At 43.7% G+C, this 19,288-nt stretch overlaps 1 protein-coding gene across 2 annotated transcripts in view; it reads right to left on the bottom strand.

Moving 5' to 3' along the window:
- The window catches only part of PCGF6 (polycomb group ring finger 6), a 362,217-nt gene that overhangs the window by 216,862 nt on the left and 126,067 nt on the right, over nucleotides 1-19,288 (bottom strand). For both annotated transcript variants that reach the window (XM_044056567.1, XM_044056568.1), the window contains exon 5: nucleotides 1,683-1,742. In XM_044056567.1, coding sequence (XP_043912502.1) covers nucleotides 1,683-1,742 — 60 coding nt within the window. The remainder of the gene's footprint in view (nucleotides 1-1,682; nucleotides 1,743-19,288) is intronic.

The raw sequence follows: 19,288 nt of genomic DNA, 5'->3' as shown, positions 1-19,288 counted from the left end.
CGGACCCATCCATGGTAGAGACATCTGCAGGTTCCACAGACAAAGAAGCATCTCGAGGCATACCGGACTCCGAATGGGTCTCAGTAGAGGTCTGTGAATCTGAAGCAATGGTTATCAGATGCTGCGAAAGCGCCTCACTGAGTACCGGCGAACTGGCGACTAGCTTAGGAGAAGCGTCATCGGCAGCTTTGGATCCATGCGGTCTGTCTCTGTCTTTATCTTTGCGTTTTTTTCGGAATACTGGTAGTCGGGTGGCTTACCGAAGACATTTCTGGATAATTGAACAGAGTACCAAAATATTTATATGCGAAAGTGAACCAACAATGAATAGTACGAGGTTTGAATAAGGCGCAAAACCGACAGTGAGGTACGTCGTGGTCTGGGCCTAAGCAAGGAATGCAGTACAAATGAAAATCTTTATGAGGTATTTGCTTTCCACAAGAAATACAATTGTTAACTTTTACTGACATCGGTTTAGAGCAAGGAAAAGGATCCCCAACGGGGTACTTAGCTTAGTTGAAGACTTCGAATCTGAAACTGGAAAATGAAAATTTCAGGAGTTGGCCGTCCAGCACTTGCGAACTGCTTCGGCTTCAAGCACCGCACAGCAAGAAAGACTGATGTAATGGTGTCGGCTGCATGCTTTATACCCCTGACTACCTGATGTCATGGAAGATGAGACAGCAACTGACTCAGGATCCAAGACTTTAATAATCAGACCGACTGCGGGTTACCTGCAAGCAGATAACCCAAATGTGATGACTGCAACAGTGAAGCACGAAGAACATTTACAATTCTCAAAAATGGAAGCTGAGTTGCTGGTCATGCTCAAGACTGCAGTTTTGCAGCCAACAGACAGGAAAAAAAATTCTCAATTAAAGTGTACATTTGCCTTCAGTTTTATAACCATGGATCAAGACAGCCTGAACCACAACAAAGGCAGAATTAAATATGCTACCTCTAAGATATCTGAGGGATTTCAGCTAAACCGCAACTGGTTAGCTCTTATTTTCTACATCTCCCCCTGTGTATTTGTTCTGCAATTCCACCAGAAGGAAGAAGGTATTTTTTGCATACTGCACTCGAGTGCAAAAACTAAAAAGCCTACTAAGATCCAGGAAGAGGTATTTTGTGCTTAGCTCAACACAACACATTTAAAAAGACGTGTATGTACTCCCCTAGACTCTTAAGAAAAAAAATGTACATTTTCACCTAGAGTCATTAAAAAAGCTGTCCAAAAAGGAGTATTCTTTTCTCCAAGAATGCTGTGAACAGATTATACACTGTAGATATTAGTTCCAAACATTGTGGGTTCTATTATTAATATAGCTTATGAGAAGCACAGCAAAAAAAATGTCCTCAGTTGATCTCAGAGTACATCTAACTACAGTCTTGCTTTGAGAAATAGGGGGAAAGAGTCCACATTTTAAAATTAGTGAGAAGTCAAACCCAGAAGTGCCAATGACATTCAAGTGTGGTATGACAGAGGTGTGGGAAAATGTCCAAGCAGTCACAATATACATTCTGCAGCAACGAAAACAATGACTGCCAATGTGTTGAACTATGAGGCAAGCTATCTGCCACTGATACTACGCTGTTGTCACCGGCCAGGCAGTATCATATGACATGTTATAATCAGCGCTATATAGCTGGAGAAATAAGCAGCAGTGAACTGAACTTACCAGGTCTGGGTACATCTAAGCCTCTTTCTTTGTAGAAACTCAGAATTCTTTTCTTTTCATCTAAAAGCAACAACAGATTAAGAAATACTGATGAAAGCACACCTCTTCAATAAGAGCATCTAATACTTAAAGCAAGGAAAAAACACGGAATCAAAAACAGCAATGCTTTACAGAGAGATCAATCAGAAATACTAAGCATTCAAGCAACTGTGATTAAAAAAACGTGTTTATTAAAAAGTAGCTTTGTGCCCCCCATTGTTTTTAGTGTCTTTTTTCCAAAAAAAAAAAAAAAAACACAGGCATATATAAGTACTAAATATGCCTTAAAATAGCTTGGAAGGCAAGGTTATACTCTACTAATCCTTTCTACTCTCTGGTTTAGGAACTCTTAAAGGTCAACTCCATGTTCCAGAATATAACTCAGCATGCTCATGGACTCAAAATACTCTACAACAATACCAGTAACTTCACTTCGCTGATGGGCTATTCCCAGTACTTTCCTAAGGGAGATTTGAGGTGTACTTACACAGACCATGTGGAAAGTTGGCAAATACCCCAGAGAGTGGCAGGGCATTCACGGCTGACTGAGAGGGGAACACAATAATGATCCAATAATGTGGTCCACCATTATCAAGTTGACTTTTTTCTAAAAACTGAATGACAAATGAGCAAAGTGAGCAATGAGATACGATGAAGAAGCATCAGCTCAGCATGCAATCAGTACATAAGAAAAGTGAAATGGAAGACTATAACACTATGAATATATGAAGGTAACCAATAGAGAAAATGTGAAGGAGTCAAGAGTGCAAGACGAAACTTAAAGAAAGCACTAAGTAAAGATTTCTGCTAAAAACCCGTAGAAGCAGGACAAATTAACAAAAATGATAACCATTACTTGTTTATCATATGTAACGGCTACTATTGAGATGCATGGTCAAAAAAAAAAGCAATAAAATTAACCAGTCACTGAAATACTCCATGGTTTCATTTTGATTATTTCTGCACAGATCTCTGAGCAGATCCATAATACAGACTCATGACAGGATGCTTCACAGAGATGTGTTTTTGGACATTGTCCACCAATCGGGTACTCCGCAGGTAGATATTTTTGTCAAACTGGAGATGTGACTGATGACTCAAATTTAATCATATAAACCAGATAATGAAGTGATCTGACAACTGGCAGAACATGAACCACAAATCTATTTTCGCAGACCATCACAAAATTATTCTCTTTACTCTGAGGCAAGGCTTTTTTTCAAGAGTTTTCATTTGCCGTATCAACTTGTTCAAGACAGATTTGTAACAATTCACGTATTCCATGGCTACACTGGACAGTCTGAAGTATTTTAAAACTGGACAAGTAACTTGAGGAGCCTGAAACCTTAACTGTAATCATTAAATTTACAGGAGAAGCCCTAAAGAATTGAAGAGGTGTTTTTTCTCATGTGGTTTACTAAGCAAGGGGATCTGAAAAAAATAATTCCTACGTAAAATGAAATCAGTTAGTCTGCTGCAGTAGATTCCAAAATGCAAGGCTGACAAGAGCTGAAAGCCCATTTTTCTTTGATTTTTTAAGGGGGGGGGGGGCTAAATGTATTTATATTACCTGTGAGAAATTTACACCTAACCTGTACAATAAGTAGTCACCAAGCCACAATAGTCTGCAACACCGTTCAATCCGGACCTTTTTGCATGCTTTCCCCTTAAACGTATTTAATGGGCCTTTCCCTGTACAAATAATCTTTCAAAGGTGCTCACATGATTTATTGAAGTGCATGGACATCCTATATGTTGGCATCTTCCTTAATAGAGCCTATAGGTGTGCATAGCTGTGAAAGACAGATGCAGTATTTTTGCTTGTAACTTCAAGTTTTATGGCCGTTCCTTTGTGATCGAACAGCCTGTGGAGGAGTCTAACTTCCTAGAGCCAAACTTTAATATCGTCAGCACAGGACGGCACAGCCAGTAGTTTGACAGTAACGGATTCAAATACATTACTGTTGTTGTACATGAAATCCATGGTGTGGGGGGAAACCGTCACTCCTGTCATCAGAATTTCTTAGAACTCCAAGTTAAATAAAAACTATCCACTTCTGATTATGGCAGTACTTTCAATTAAACTGACACGTTGATTCACTAGGAAATTGAAGTTCTGTGAAACAGTGCTCTAAAAATGTTCATTAGAGTTTCCTGGAATCTAATAGTACTCATCCCAAAGAATTAATTCTGTAAATATAATGAGACGTGACAATCTTCCTTGCAAACAAAAGCCCAATACCAGATATGGTCAGGATGCCAAGAGTTTCTAGTGTGATGACAAATCATTTTCTGAAGCCTCCCCAGGAGGTTAGGATGCCATGTCTTTGCTTCTAGTTTACAACCACTCATTTTCTGACAATTTTTCTGCTACCAGTTTCTTGATTTTTCTCACCAACATGAAGCAATTACTGTAAAGAACCCTAATCAACAATTTGTAAAGCAAAGTTAATGAGAAAAACTACACACACTCTTAGTTATTACACACGTATATAATAAATATAGGAGTGTGCATGTGTTTATATATACAAAAAAAAATGTTTAACCTTTGGAGGGCTTGCAAGTTAGTTTCCTTACGTGGAGCCATTCCCCTCTCTTGAACCCTCCTGTTTAACAGGATGCGAGAAGAAAACTTTGCACGGATTGTGACAAAGGTATGGTCTCAAGTTGACTTTGTTACACAAGTCGTGTGGGCACTGGAGTACATCAATAGAGACAAGGAGACTGTGGATACTATTGAAAGGATGCTTCTCACAAAACTACAAAAACATTTTCCAGAGTATTGGAAAGAAGACCCATAAATCAGCCTTCCTACTTCTGTGCTGTTGTGGTGTTCAGGTTCTCTTCAGCAGTATTAAGTTGCAAATTACAATGTTTAGTGTTTAAAGTAGAGAATTTACTGTAGTCATTCCCAGAAAATTATGCCTATTATACTGCAAAGTGCTCTTTTGAAAAATGCATTCTGAAAAAATATCCCTCCTGTATTGTTTCTATCTGGTTGGCAATTCATAAACCATCTGTCTGTGCATGCTCACTAAATGAACATACTGGGGTATCTGACTTTAGTGTTATGGCTATTTTTCTGCAGATACGGGCAGACAATGTATGTGAAACAACTGTCGATATGGCTTGGGGGGCTACAATGTAAAGTTTACACCTGTTAGCAGCAACATGCAGGCTGGAGGACCTTCTGTGCAGAGTCTGCATGTTCTCCCCACGGTCGAGTGAATTTAAAGTCATGCAGGTAGGTGCGTGCGTGTGGCTTCTTTGAAGGTTAGGCGCCGGGCTGGCAACTCGACACTGTAAAAATTCACTGCCGATCATTAGCGGACCGGAGTTCCACTGTGGCGACCCCTAACCGGGAAAAGCCAAAAAACAGCAGCAAGATGAAAAACTGCTGCAGTCACAATTTATTTAACTTCACCACAGCCAGACTTCGAGGTGTACACTAAATGCGTGTTTACAGAAATGTTAGAAATCATCATGCACAATATACACGGACATGCACAGACACCTATTTTACACATATGCAGACACACACAAAATATATATATATATATATATATATATATATATATTTATTTATTTAAATATATATGCGCACACGCATGCGCACACACACACTCTGTCTCTCTCTCTCTCTCTACTTCATTATTTTTTGGGGGGATCAAATGGGGTAAGGCACACTGTGTGTTACAGCAAAGGCATTTAAAATGACCTCTGGGCTACAGTGTATGCATCCTAAAAAAACATTATTAAAGTGGTCAACACTTTTTCAATCAAATATCAGAAGTGTACTGAAAATGTGGTAGTCAAAGTACTTGCTGTTAAAATAATTACTGAAATGACTTCTGAGGGGGGGGGGGTACTGTATGTGCTTGTGAGCAGCAACTGAAATGAAGTCCTGTGACCATAACACTTATCACAAACAAATATCAACAGTGTATAAAGATGATTTTTTTTTTTTGGCAGGAAAAATGTTATCACTGATATGGCAGGGAAGGAGCAGGCTCTACTGTGTGTGTTACAGCATCAAGCTGAAATGTTATTACGGCTGAAACTTTTCATGTTCGTTACAGTAGGCTGATAAGATATGATACAGCAATATGCACAATCTGGACAGGGAGCTTAAATCATGGTAGATATTGCCACTATACAGGGTCCTGGTGAAGGTAATTCTGAAATATTGTGTTAACTTTTCAAAAAAAAATGTATTACTTATTACTGCAAATTATGTTTTTTGGAGTCTCAACTGGGAATGGAAGGAAAGATGGTTACTATAAGCTCTGACCTGTATTTTGGCTTCCTTTTTCTACAGTTACTTATCACAATGAGTTCTGCTTAGAAGTAAAAGACTGACAAAGGTTGGGTTTCTAAAAGTTCAGAATTGGGGGACCATTTTGTGTAGTGCCACTTTGTGTTTAATTTGCTAAAGCTGTGAACAAAAAGTACAAGAGCAAGTGCCATTACACCAAAAAGCATGCAAATGAGTCTGACAGCAGACAACCACAGATTAATAAAGTAAAATCCCTGAAATAAGGTACAAGTAGCTAGCAGTAATTTTTTAAAGCAAAAAGCCAGACGCACTGAAGAGATAATAAAAGACAGCTATCTGACAGCATACCTGCCAACAAAACGAGAAAAGCCATTCAGATATAAGTTTGTGAAAGACTACCTTGAAATATTTACAGATGTGGCCTGTCCAGAAAAAAGCAGACAACAGCAGAAAAACTGTGCCTTTCACTTCAGATCACTCCAAGATGAGTTGAGTGCCCACACTCAAACATAAATATATCTTTGCAGAAGACTTAAAACCCTGCTAATTTTTCGGCTTGGCGTTCAACAATAGTAATAATGAAGGGAACACTGCACAATTATATCTGTTCAAGAAATCATTTTTAATACAGCAGAAAAAACTGCTATATATTTGTGCAATGAAGGGTACTGCAACAGGAAAAGGCATTTTGATGAAATGAAGTGCTGGAGAAAATTGAGCTGAGGGACACAAAACTCTGGGGGGGGGGTGTCACAACTGAAAAGGCATCCATCACTAAAGGGAACCAAACTGGACTTGTAATTTTAATGATAAAGTCAGTGCTTCATGAAAATACATTTGTACAAGACCTTACCATAGCAACAGATACCTACTTCTCACAGTTGCACTATTCTTTACAACTGGGATAGCATGCCAATGACAGTCAGATGTCCATCCAGCATACCAAAGCCTTTATACCTTCCAAGCACTGCACATCACCAGTATGTCCCTCATCCAATGTCTAAGGTGTGCATATGATGCATGAACGTCTAATCCTTAGAACTGAATTGCGCCACAAGAACCAGAGCAACCCAAGAGGAAATAATGTGTACAAGGAGAAGGAAAAGAAGAAGAGCCCCTCAGGCAGAAGGAAGGCAACACAGTAAAAAAAACGGAGGAGGAGGGAGGAACAGAATACTGCAACAATGGTAAGGAGAACATCTACTGTTATGGCAAGATCCTACAAAACTGTACCATGTCCTACCTTATCACTATTGCAGTATTCCTTACAACTGAGAAAGAACAAAAGCTACTGGAGAGGATGGCAGGAGGAAGCCACAGAGGAGCCCTCCAAAAACCCATAAAGGATGGCCCTGGCCTTAGAAATGACATCCAACTTACGTATGGTAAAGGTGTGCATACAGCACCAAGTAGCACCTTCCAAAATGGATCTATTATCCAGACCCTGAAAAAAGCACCAGAAGAAGCAACTTCCCTGGTAGAAAAAGCATGAACAGAAGAAGGCGGCCATTTAAAATGAAAGCAACAGGAAAAGGAAATGGCCTTAAAAGCTCTAGGAGTAAATAGTTTGCTTAGAACCAGCCAAACCCAATTTTCTCAAATGAAGAGGAAAAAAAGTTGCTCAGAATTTCTATCTTTTATCTTGTCCAGATAACACCTGAGCTGTCTATATAAATTCTAGGCAAGAAGAATCCCCTCACTAACATTCTGTGGAGACGGGGGAAGGAAGACAAATTGTTTGATTTAAAAGAAAAAAAATATTAAACTATCTCGGGCATAAAAGAAAGATTAGTACAAAGAGACCCAGTCTTTGTGAAAACCAAAAAATAAGTGGGAACTGCCATGAGTGCCTGAAATTCAGAGACTCTCAGCAGACATAAGGGCCACAAACACTACAGTCTTCCAAGTATAGTATAGCAAGGAAGAGGAAATTGTATACTCAAAGGGAAACCGAGTTAATTTCTCCAGAACAAAATTAAGGACCCCAAAAAAGAATACATTTTCTTGAGGGCTTAATATGAAGGATAGCTTTCAAAAAACTGTGACCTCAAAACAAGAGGTTGGGAGTGGATTCAAAGGCAAATGAGCAGAAATGACTGACAAATGAGCTTTAACTGATGAATACGCCAGATGGTGAGTGAGCATGTGTCACAAACAAGAAAGGACTGTACGCATACCCACAAAAAGTGAGTCCAGATCATGCCTGAGACACCAAAAATAAAATATTTTCGATTTAGCCACATATGATTTTCTACTAGTAGGTTTTTTCAGCCTCCTGTAAAACCTAAAGCACATCCTCAGAAAATAGGGTTTTAATTCTTTCTTTTCCACCAATCATCTAAATAGTCAAACGAAGAGTGGACAAGTGAGTGTAAAGGACAGATCCCTTGTCCTGTGTGAGAAGATCCATTCTGTGAGGTGACTTATGAAGACTGCCCCTGGCCAGTTGAAATGGTAGTGGTAAACTTTTAGTTATGTACTCACCATAACTTCAGATGTTTGGGATCCATCTCGCCTACATTCTGACTGATGGGTTCGGAGCCGATCCCTCGGCTCCGACTCGGCACGCTTATGCCAAAGAGCGAAGTCTCTTATTGGCTGAGCTTACTATATCCCAGGATGCACCACTACCAGTCCCCCAGATCTAGTTTGTCCGCATACATGCACACATACATACCCTGCTTATATAACATCGTCAGATGAAACAAGATAAAAACAGTAGAACTCAAAACCGCTCAACCTCTTCTGATCCCCAAGGGAAGGGGGAAGAGGGTGGGTATTAGAATATAGGCGAGATGGATCCCAAACATCTGAAGTTATGGTGAGTACATAACTAAAAGATGTTATGTGATCCTATCTCGCCTACATTCTGACTGATGGGACAGCGTCCTAGCACCTGAATCCTGGGTGGCTCACTGGAAAACACTCCTGAGTACCGTGGAACCAAATGATGCTCGCCCTTTAGATGCCACATCCAATTTGTAGTGGGAAATGAAAGTGTGCGGTTGGACCAAGTAGCCGCAGCACAAATTTCCGATATAGCTAGCTTCAATGAAAAGCTATAGAAGTAGCCATAGCTCTGGTAGAATGAGCTTTGATAGATGTTGTAAGTTGCTTATTCAAGAAGAATAAGCCTTAGTTATGCAATCTCTGATCCATTTTGAGATAGTAGCTTTTGTGATGGTTTGGCCCAATTTATTATCTGAGAAGGACACAAACAACTGGTCTGACTTACGGTTGCTGAGTCCTGTCTAAATAGAAGCGTAATTGCCTGTGAACATCCAATTTATGGAGAGTGTATTCTGCTTCATTGGAGAATTTTGGAAAGAAAACTGGTAGCTCTAGAGATTGTTGGAGACAGAAACTAGAACAGACCTTTGGGACAAAGGATGGATTAGGCCTAAGTGATACTCTATCCTTGTGGAAAATCAAGTATGGTGGCTTAATAGACAGGGCTTGAAGCTCTGAAACTCTTCTTGCAGAAGTAATTGCAACTAAGAATGCAGTTTTCCAAGACAGATATTTTAACTCGCATGTAGCAGCCGGTTCGAAAGGGGGAGATGTTAATGCGCAAAGCACCAAATCAAGATCCCACGGAGGTGCATGATGAAAAATTGGTGGTCTTAATAGGCTCGCACCTTTAATGAAAGTTTTGCATAGTCTGCTGCTCATCAAGGGAGGATCCATGGATTCGTGGAATTTAGAGATAGCCGCTAGTTGGACTTTAATAGTTGAGACAGAAGATCCCTGATTAAACAGGGATGTTAAGAATTTCAAAACCTCTGGGACAGGAGCAGTGATAGGGTCTAAACCTTTGAGTTGAGCTCCAGATAGCAAACCTCTTCCACTTACTGAGGTACAATTTGTTAGTGGTGGGTTTGTGGGCCGAAGATAAAATGTGAACAACTTCCGGTCTAGTGTGTGCCTTCTAACTAAGGTCGGAAGTGGAGGAGCCAAGCTGTCAATTTCAAAGATTGCAGGGATTGATGCCGATGTCCCGACTGATGGATTAGCAAGTCCGCAATTAGGTCTAAGGTCCACGGATCGTCCACTGCATGCTTCTTCAGGTAAGGAAACCATATCTGACGAGGCCAGTATGGGGCAATCAGAATCATTGAAGACCCCAGTTGAGAAGCTTTTTGAATAACTTTGGGAAGAAGTGGAATTGGAGGAAAGGCATAAAGTAGCCCTGTTGGCCAAGGTTGTGCTAGAGCATCCATGGCTGGTACTCCCTGATGTGGGATCAAGGAGAAGAACCTTTGGCACTTGGTGTTTTGTGGAGTTGCAAATAGGTCGCAGCACGGCGTCCCCCATCTCTTGAAAACCTGGTCTGCTACTGTGTGGTTTAGAGACCACTCGTGAGGAGAGAGAATTGTCCTGCTTAATTTGTCTGCCAATACATTTGACTTTCCCGGGATGTGGGTCGCTACCAAGAAGCGGTTGGTAGCTACAGCCCATTCCCACACTCTCATGGCCTCTCTGCAAAGGGGATACGATCTGGTCCCTCCTTGTTTGTTCAGATACCAAACCACCGACATGTTGTCTGTGTGGATGGCGATGGTGCCCTGAGGAAGAAACTTGTGTAAGGCTTGTAGGGATAGAAGTACAGCTCTCATCTCCAACACGTTGATGTGGAGAAGAGCTTCGTCTGGAAGCCAGGAGCCCTGAACTAGCCTGCCCAGACAATGCCCCCCCCACCCTATCTGGGAGGCATCTGTCATCAGGGTAACCACTGGAGAGGGGAGAACAAAGGGTTTTCCTTGATCCAAGTTGGATGTCTGAAGCCACCAGCGAAGGTCCCTTTTGCATATTTCCGTAATCATGATGTGATGATTGAGGGAAGATCCTGAAAGGACCATTGAGTTGACAAGAGCCACTGAAGAATCCTCATGTGTAATCTTGCTAGAGGAACTAAAAGAACCGTGGCAGACATTGAGCCTAAAACCTGTAGAACCATCCTGGCTGGGGCTTTGGATCTCGAGATCAGAGCTTGAACTTGGCCCTGTAAAGTTCGGATCCTTTCGGCAGGAAGAAAGACGCATCAATCTTGAGTCTATCGCTGCTCCTATAAACTTTATGCGTTGAGAGGGCAGCAAGACAGACTTTGACCAATTGAATGTAATCCCCAGGGAAACACCCAGGGAGATGGTGGCTTTGAGGTTGTCCATTAGTAGATGCCTGGTGGTGGCAGTCAGGAGCCAGTCGTCGAGATAGGGAAACACTTGGAATCCAAGACTTCTCAGGTGAGCCGTCACTACTGCCAAACACTTGGTGAACACCCTGGGGTCTGTGGTGAGACCAAAGGGCAGAGCGCAAAATTGGTAATGACTGACTCCCAGGCTGAAGCGCAGATACCTTCTGGACGCCTGATGTATCGGTATGTGATAATAGGCGGCCTTGAGGTCTATGGAGCACATCCAAACATCCTTCTCCAACAATGGGAGAATGGATTGTAACGTGACCATTCGAATTTGGATTTCGTGACGGATTGGTTCAGTCTGCTGAGATCCAATATTGGCCTCAGGTCCCCTGTCTTTTTGGCACTAAACAGAACCTGGAGTAATTTCCTGATCCGATCTGGTCTGTGGGGACCGGTTGGATGACTCCTTTTTCTAGCAGCTTTAAAGCTTCTGCGGCTGCTACTTCCCTTTGACTGGGTGGTGGGTCCGGGATTCTTTTGGACGGTGGGGGTGAGTATGTGAATGGGATGGTGTAACCTCCGGCAATGATCCGAAGCACCCATCTGTCCTGAGTGATCGACTCCCAGGCTTTTAGGTGCTTGGCAAAACGACACCCGACTGGCTCCGGAGCAGCACAGCCGGGCAATCCCTCATGACGTGTGGGAGGCTGAAGAGCCACGAAAGGACTCGCGGTCTCCAGAATTGCGGGCCCCTCTGCCGCCTCTGGGACGGCGTCTCCTGAAAAATTTCCCGTCCTCTGCCTCTGGACGGGAATCTTCCTGCTGTTGGGAGAAAAACTTGCGAGATTTGGAACCACATTTTCCCCTCCTTTAGCCTTGGGGTAAGGCCCAAAGGGAGGGGAATAGCGGGCACCGACAGCAGATAAAGTTTTTCCCTCTTGCTCACAGCGGTAAGGGTGTCTTTCACCTTGGGTCCAAACAATGAGGACCCATCAAAGGGAGCGTCGGCGAAGGAAGACTTGAAGGCCTCCATAGAACTGACACAAGCGGAGCCAGGCTTGTCTCGTGAGCCACGCCTGTGCCTGCCGCTCTACCGCCCTTCGGCCGCATAGGAAATGAGCCTCATGGACGAGTTAGAAATTGACGTAAGGATAGCCAACTGAGAGCTAACCGACTGGGCTAGCTGCTCAGGTAGGTTACCCGAGAGGAATCTGACAACTCCTTGACCAGATCCCTCTGAAGCCTGGTAAAATGTGCCAAATAATTCAGAGACCTTAAAGTAAAGGCCGCTGAAGTCAGGGTGCGCTTCCGCACCTGTCCATACTCCTAGACTCCTTATTAGGAGGATGGACGGACGCTGAAGCCTCTGCCACGTCCTGTTGTATAGCAGATGCCACCACCATGGCATCTACAGCCACGCCTTTAGTAAGGAACTCCTTCTCTTGTTGAGCAGACAAAAATTTATTTGGATGAGAAGGGACTGGTTCCACGGTATCTGGATGTTCCCACGCCCGACAAACTAAATCCAGAAGCTCGTCGAAGGGCGGAGACACCCAGGAGGCGGAGGGCTGAGCCCCAAAGGCCTTGAGGAGCACTGACTCGTCCGCAGAGGGGGGTTTGGATATCCAGCCGCCTCGTTGTTTGAGGATCTCTAAGATGTCTGCAAATGAGACATCATCCGAGGACGACTTGCATCATCCATATCAGTGTCTGATGTAATAGACTCGGGAGTCCACGTGCTTCCTCTTGCACGATCTCTTCCTTGGGGTTCCTCCAAGACAACTCCAAAGAACCCTCAGGAGGAGGGGAACCCCCACTGGGGGTAACCTCAGGCCTCGGGGCTCCGCTGGCTACGGACAGGGGAACTGCCAAAGACCCAGTCTCCACGCCCAGGGAAGGTGCCGGTAAAGCCGGAGAGATGGCCGAAGAGGACTTGGCCAAGGCACTCCTCATGGCCCTGAAAGCCGGACCCCCAGAATCCTGGGAGTGTCCGGTCTCCAGAGCCGTGATAGCCGACGGAAGTCCCGCAGCCGAAGCACCGAGGGGGAGGCTCGGAACCGAAAGCATAGGTCCCAAACATCACCCCGGTCCAGCCGAAGAAGTCCACAGACCAAACTCGGACCCGAGGCCCGGGTTGGAGTAAGGGTCGGAGCCGACTCTGAGATCTCCACCGGCTCCAACAGCACCTGCTCCGACGGAGCTGAAGCAGTCGGAGGAGGAATGGCAATGGGTGGGCCAAGGTCATCGGCTCCGAAGCCAACTGGGTCGGAACCGAAACAAATTTTGGAAGACTGGGGACTGGAACAGTCTTTGGAGCACCCTGTCTATATCAGAATCTGACATTCTCAAGACCGAGAGGAAACAGAACGGGTTCGAGACGGCCTCTCCATCGGCCCCAAAGGGCTAGGGGACCGGCCGAGGCGACTCGATGAGTATTGGCGCCGAGGAATACACACCAGATTCCATCGGTGCCGAGGTGGACTTCGCCGAGGAGGAAGTGTCTGAGCGGGCGACCCTTGTCGGCTCCGAGAGCAGCGGAGCCGACGAAGGTGACCCGCCTCGATGCCCCAGCCATCGGCTCGAAGCCAGAGGAGTCGATACTGGTGGCATCGAGGCAGACCGTTCGACCTCGGCTCCAAGTCTTTGGAGCCGAAGGAGAGGCCTGCCTATGTCTCTTGGCGGTCGGATCCGACGGACTGGTCGGAACCGACGCCCTTTTCTTTTTAGCCGGAGAAGGAGAGGATGCCAAGGCTTCTTCAAAGGAAGGTTTAATTAACCCCTTAAGAATCAATTTATTTTTCCTCTCCTGGAGGACCCTTGAGGAAAAAGCGTGACATACGCTGCATGACTCCTGCAAGTGTTTTGCCCCTAAACAATATACACAGAGCGAATGATCGTCTGTGATAGACATTTTGAAACCACATTTCGAACATTTTTTAAAGCCCGAAGGCCTAGGAGTTTGTGACATTATATTAAACAATTCCAGTAACTTTGACAGGAAAGTAAACAACTATAGATTTACTGATGACAAACCTAAAAAAATAGGCTTACAGTTATAGCTTAACGCAAACACTTCCTGTAAATGACAGGGAACTCTGAAACCCTGTAAAGTTTTAAAAGGGTTGACAGACCGAAGGCCCTGGATGAAGGGGGCCAAATCAAACTCAACCCAATCACACACAACAAGTTTTCACAATCCAAACACACACAATAAGAGCGTTAGCCGTTAAAACAGCTTTTGTGACAAAAAACAGCAAAAAACTGACAGAAAAGTTAGTTAATAATAACTACTCAGCCCAGCCAGCTCGAGACCACGTCTTCGCAGGGAAGCGGCAAACGAGATCTGGGGGACTGGTAGTGGTGCATCCTGGGATATAGTAAGCTCAGCCAATAAGAGACTTCGCTCTTTGGCATAAGCGTGCCGAGTCGGAGCCGAGGGATCGGCTCCGAACCCATCAGTCAGAATGTAGGCGAGATAGGATCACATAACATCCAGTGTTGTCTGGCCCAAGAGTGTCACCAACAAGATTTTGGGCCTGTCCCACAGGACGAGTGGTAGCAGAAGAAGAGGAAGATAGGCATAGAGAAACATCCACTTTCAGGGAAAAAAAAGCAGGATGCCTGATTTCCAAGCCAGAGAACTTGGTACTCTGGAACAGAAGATTGTTCTCTAAAGGAATGTAAACCACCTGAAGAAGCAATTGATGGTGGACTGCAAAATCCCAAGCCTGAAGAGCCAGCCTGCAAAGAAGGAAAGACTTTCTAAGGCACCATATACCTGCGGTATTGTCTGTGAAAATCCTTAGAGAACCTGGAAGGCAAAGAGACTGGAAGGCATGAAGGGCCAGAATGAAAACTCTCATCTCCTTAATATGGATATGGTCTGCCAGTTGTTATGAAGACCAAAGTCCCTGGACATTGACACTACTGCATGAAGCTCCCCAACTTTGATTGGCAGCATCTGTTAACAGCTCCGGTGTGGGAAGAAAAACCTGAAAAAGACAGACCTGGATTCAATGGAATCTTGTGAATCCACCAATGTAGCTTAAGCTTGAAAAAGGTCAAGAGAAGAACAGGAAGATCCACAGGATGGCAGTGCTGAAGTCAAACAGTCTCAATATATCATTGCAAATTTCTCATATGGAGGTTGGCAAAGGTAACCATGAGAATAATGAATGCCATGGATCCCAGAGCTCTCAAGAAATTCCTTTGCAGGAAGGACTAGAAGAAGGAAAGGAGACTGAAAATTAGCAGTCAAAGAGAGGACCTTGAGGTTGGGAGACAAGCCATCATTGGTATGGTCTGAATCCTACATTCCAGAAACACTTGGTGCTAAGAAGGAGTCAATACAGACAATTTGAGATTTACTGTGAATCCCACACTGAGAAGAAGCATAGTGAAGTGAAGATATTGAAGCAAGAGCTCCTGAGAGGGGGCCTGCATCAAAAGGTCATCCAAATAAGGAAATATCTGAATTCCCTGAAGTCTACAGAAGGCTACTACTGGGGCCAGACATTTGGTAAAGACCCCTGGAACTGTAGAAAGACAAAAAGGCCGACAGAGAACTGATAAATGTGAGGAAGAAAGAGAAATATAAAAACATCCTGGAGGGAGTGAACATGAACATGTAGATAAGCATTATTTAGATTAAGGAATATCAGAAAAGATTGGGGAAGCAACAGAGGAAACAACATCTGGAAGGAAGGAACATTTAGAAAAGTGCTGAGAAAGGAAAGATCTGGAATGGGACTCCAAGATCCTTGCCTCCCGAGAAACAAACATCCTGGTGTAAAAAAAAACACATGCCCTGCTGAGAAGGGTGAACAGGCTGGATGGATGACTCTCTGTACCAAAATATCCTTAGGAACCAAAAAAAAATCAGCCAGGTGGCAAGGAGGAGGTTGAGTATGAAAATAGGGAAAAGGAATTCCAAACCACTAAATGAGAATTCAGGATAAAAGAAAGCACTCAAGAGTCTGTGGTGATCGGTTGCCAAACAGGAAAAGAGGAATCTGGCAGATGGGAATTGCAGTCTGAATGTCGAACAGAAGCAGATTTGTCAGGGAAAGCAGGCTTTTAACCCTTAGTACCCTGTGTAAGCTTGACAGGAAACACTTTCTTAAAAGACCACTTACTTCTAGAAGGCTATCTTGGCTGCTTACAGATAAAGGAAGGTTTAGATACATAATTATTCTGAAATTAAGGAGCAGGAGACAAAGATTTGTTTCAGATCCTGCATAACTTTACCTTTATCTTATAAGACCTTTATCTTATAAGATCTTAAACAGCTCAACAGCTTCTGTACAAAACAGAATCTAGTTTCTAGATGAGAGTCCAGTGATTTAGCCTTGATGTCCTCAGGAAGAGTCTGTAGGTGCAACCAAGATTAACTCTTCATCACAGATCCAAATGCAGCAACTTGAGAGGAGGCATCAGCAGCATCATGGCTGCGTTCAATAGAATGATGAGCCACTGAGAAGCAGAACTCAAAAGGGAAATGGCAAAAGTCTTTGCCTCAGAGTCAGAAGTACAAGTCAGACTGTCCCCAAGCTTAGAAAAAGAGCTAGTACATATCTAGTTATAAGAGTCTGGTAGTTAAATGGCCCTGAAAGCTAAGGTAGCAGAAGTGTACACTTTTTTTCAATAGTGTGACTGTCCTTACCAGAAACTAAAAACGTAGAAGAGGACAGCAACTTAGGTGGCTTATCAGTAGCCACATAAATAACAGCCAGATCAGAGAAAGGACTTTAATACAAAAACTTTTGAGCTTCAGGCACTTTATAGAATCTGTCAGGCTTCTTAGGGACTGGAAGCTGGGAATCAGGAGCCTGAGAAGCCAAAGAGATAAAGTGTCAAAAAGGGCATCCAAAAGTGGGGGGACAACAGAAGGCCTAGGAGAATTTATTTGCAAGACTTCATAGTACCTCTTCAGAATGCCAGAAACCTGGGAACAATCCCATTTAAAGGATTCCGTCATACGAACCACAGTATTCCCCAAAAGACAATTCCTCCATATGGACAAAGAGAAAGTGAATCCTTTTCTTCAGACCCAAGGGCAACAGAAGGGCAGACTTGAGAAGAGTATGTCAATGATTCTTCACCAGAGTCTAACTCTAGCTCTTATTCAAAGGAATCAGATTCCCCAAGACATTTAGAAGAAGTAGAAGACCAGGGAGCAGAAGTAGGTACAGATAATCCTTGAAGGGGGCTTTAGACCCATTAGAGCATTGAAAAGTCCCAGAGTAAAATCCTACCATTCCTTGCGTGGATCCTAAGCCACAGGAGCCACATGCCTAGTATTCTGCTTCGTTTTTAAAGACACACCGCTTTAACAAATCTAGCAGGTTCAAACTTCTGCCTAGATTCAATAAGGGTACCAGGCATCTCTTCCCTAACAAGTACTTGAGGAATCCCCCAGGACCCTCTGATATAACCAGCCATGGTTCCCTCCTCCACATCTGCAGCAAACATACAGATAACATTGGCGGGTGTGTGAGTAGGCAACCCTGTGTCGGCCACCCACTGAGTCACGACTGAAGTAGTAGAAGTAAGCACCAAACCATCTTCATCCAACCCGCAGACATTTAGAGGAGGCTGGACAGTAAAAGATTCAGTACACTCCTTTTTGGCTTTTTTCTTAAGCGCTGGCTGAATGATGGAGAAAGCAAATTAAGAGGTCATGCTACCCTGAGTTAAAAATTATAGAAACTGGTTCTTCCAAGTAAACGGAAAGGGAAAACAGATGACTGCGAGGAGTCTTGGGGATACACGTTTGATAGATCTCACACACTGTATGTTCATGCATAGCACCCAAACAAAAAAGGCACTGCTCATGTCTATCTTTATGGGGAATCTGCCTGCCACATTTAAATTTCTCCTTGCCCTTCCTGGATGACATGTAAAAAGTAAACCAAAAGGAAGGAAGAAACCCCAATGGGCACTTATCTTTAGCAGGCCTGGTAGCTGAACAAACTCCACGAATGCCTTGCAGAACAAACTCAAGGTAACATTCGGACTGGCAGCAAAGAAGTTGCGAGGATTAGGTGCTTGTACATAATATATGTCACTTATGCACTAGACATGAGACATGCATCTGATGTGTGGCATCAAAAATGTGAAGGCGTTGGAATGCTGGCCGGATGGTTGGCTATCCCAGTTGTAAAGAATACTGGAACAGTGTACAGGAAAGGACATCTAAACGTGTACTTCATGACACCCATGAAGATGGACAATACAGTTACAACTGCTGAATCCTACACAAATGCACTCTATAAGCACTTCCATGAGTGCATGGATTGTGCTATCCCAAACAGAACCAAGACGCTATCCTCCAAAAAAAGGAAGCCAATCTGGTGGTCCCCTGCCATAAACAAACTGTACACCAGATGGAAGAAACTGTTGCAAAAGAGAGTAAAATCCCAAGAGTGGAGGAGCTCCCTGGTCAGGCTCAGTAAGAAGCTGAGATCCCTTATAAGATCCTCCAAAGCTAGCTACGAAAACAAAATCGCCACTAATTCTAAGGACAACCACAAAGCATTCTATAGCTATGTCAAGAATTTTGATGGCAACACCCAGATCTGCTCTGAGTTACAGCACAACACCATGAAAATTACAGAACCAACTGATATTGCCAACATCCTGGCAGATAGGTTCAGTGCTAACTTTACCCCCCCCCCACCCTCACCCTCTAAAGGGCCCATATCTATACAGGAAGAATACAGAGTCCCTGTAATCACAACTACGCAGGTAAAAGCTGCACTCTCTAAAGCCAAAAACACAGCATCCATGGGACAGGACAACATTCCAGGCTGCATTTTACACGAACTTCAGAACGAACTGGCTCCCTACCTAAGCACCATGTTCAATAATAGCCTTGCATCAGACTTTGTGTCCACTGAATGGCGCACAGCAACAGTTATCCCACTCCACAAAGGGGGAGCCACCACTGATCTCGGGAACTATCACCCTATTAGCCTGATGAGCCTGGTCTGCAAGGCCATGGAACGTATCATCATGGAACTCATAAACAAAGACATTGGTAACCTCCAAACTCTGGACCCCACCCAGTTCCGGTTTGTGAAAGGCAGATCATGCCTCCTGAACTTGATCAACTTCTTTGAGGCAGTCACCAAAGCCGTAGATGAGGGTAAG

Source organism: Protopterus annectens, chromosome 14.part0 (assembly GCF_019279795.1).
Source record: "Protopterus annectens isolate FY-2018-M chromosome 14.part0, PAN1.0, whole genome shotgun sequence".
Classification (NCBI taxonomy): domain Eukaryota; kingdom Metazoa; phylum Chordata; order Ceratodontiformes; family Protopteridae; genus Protopterus; species Protopterus annectens.
Note: the sequence above shows the minus strand (reverse complement) of the source record. Positions and strands in the feature narration are given on the sequence as shown.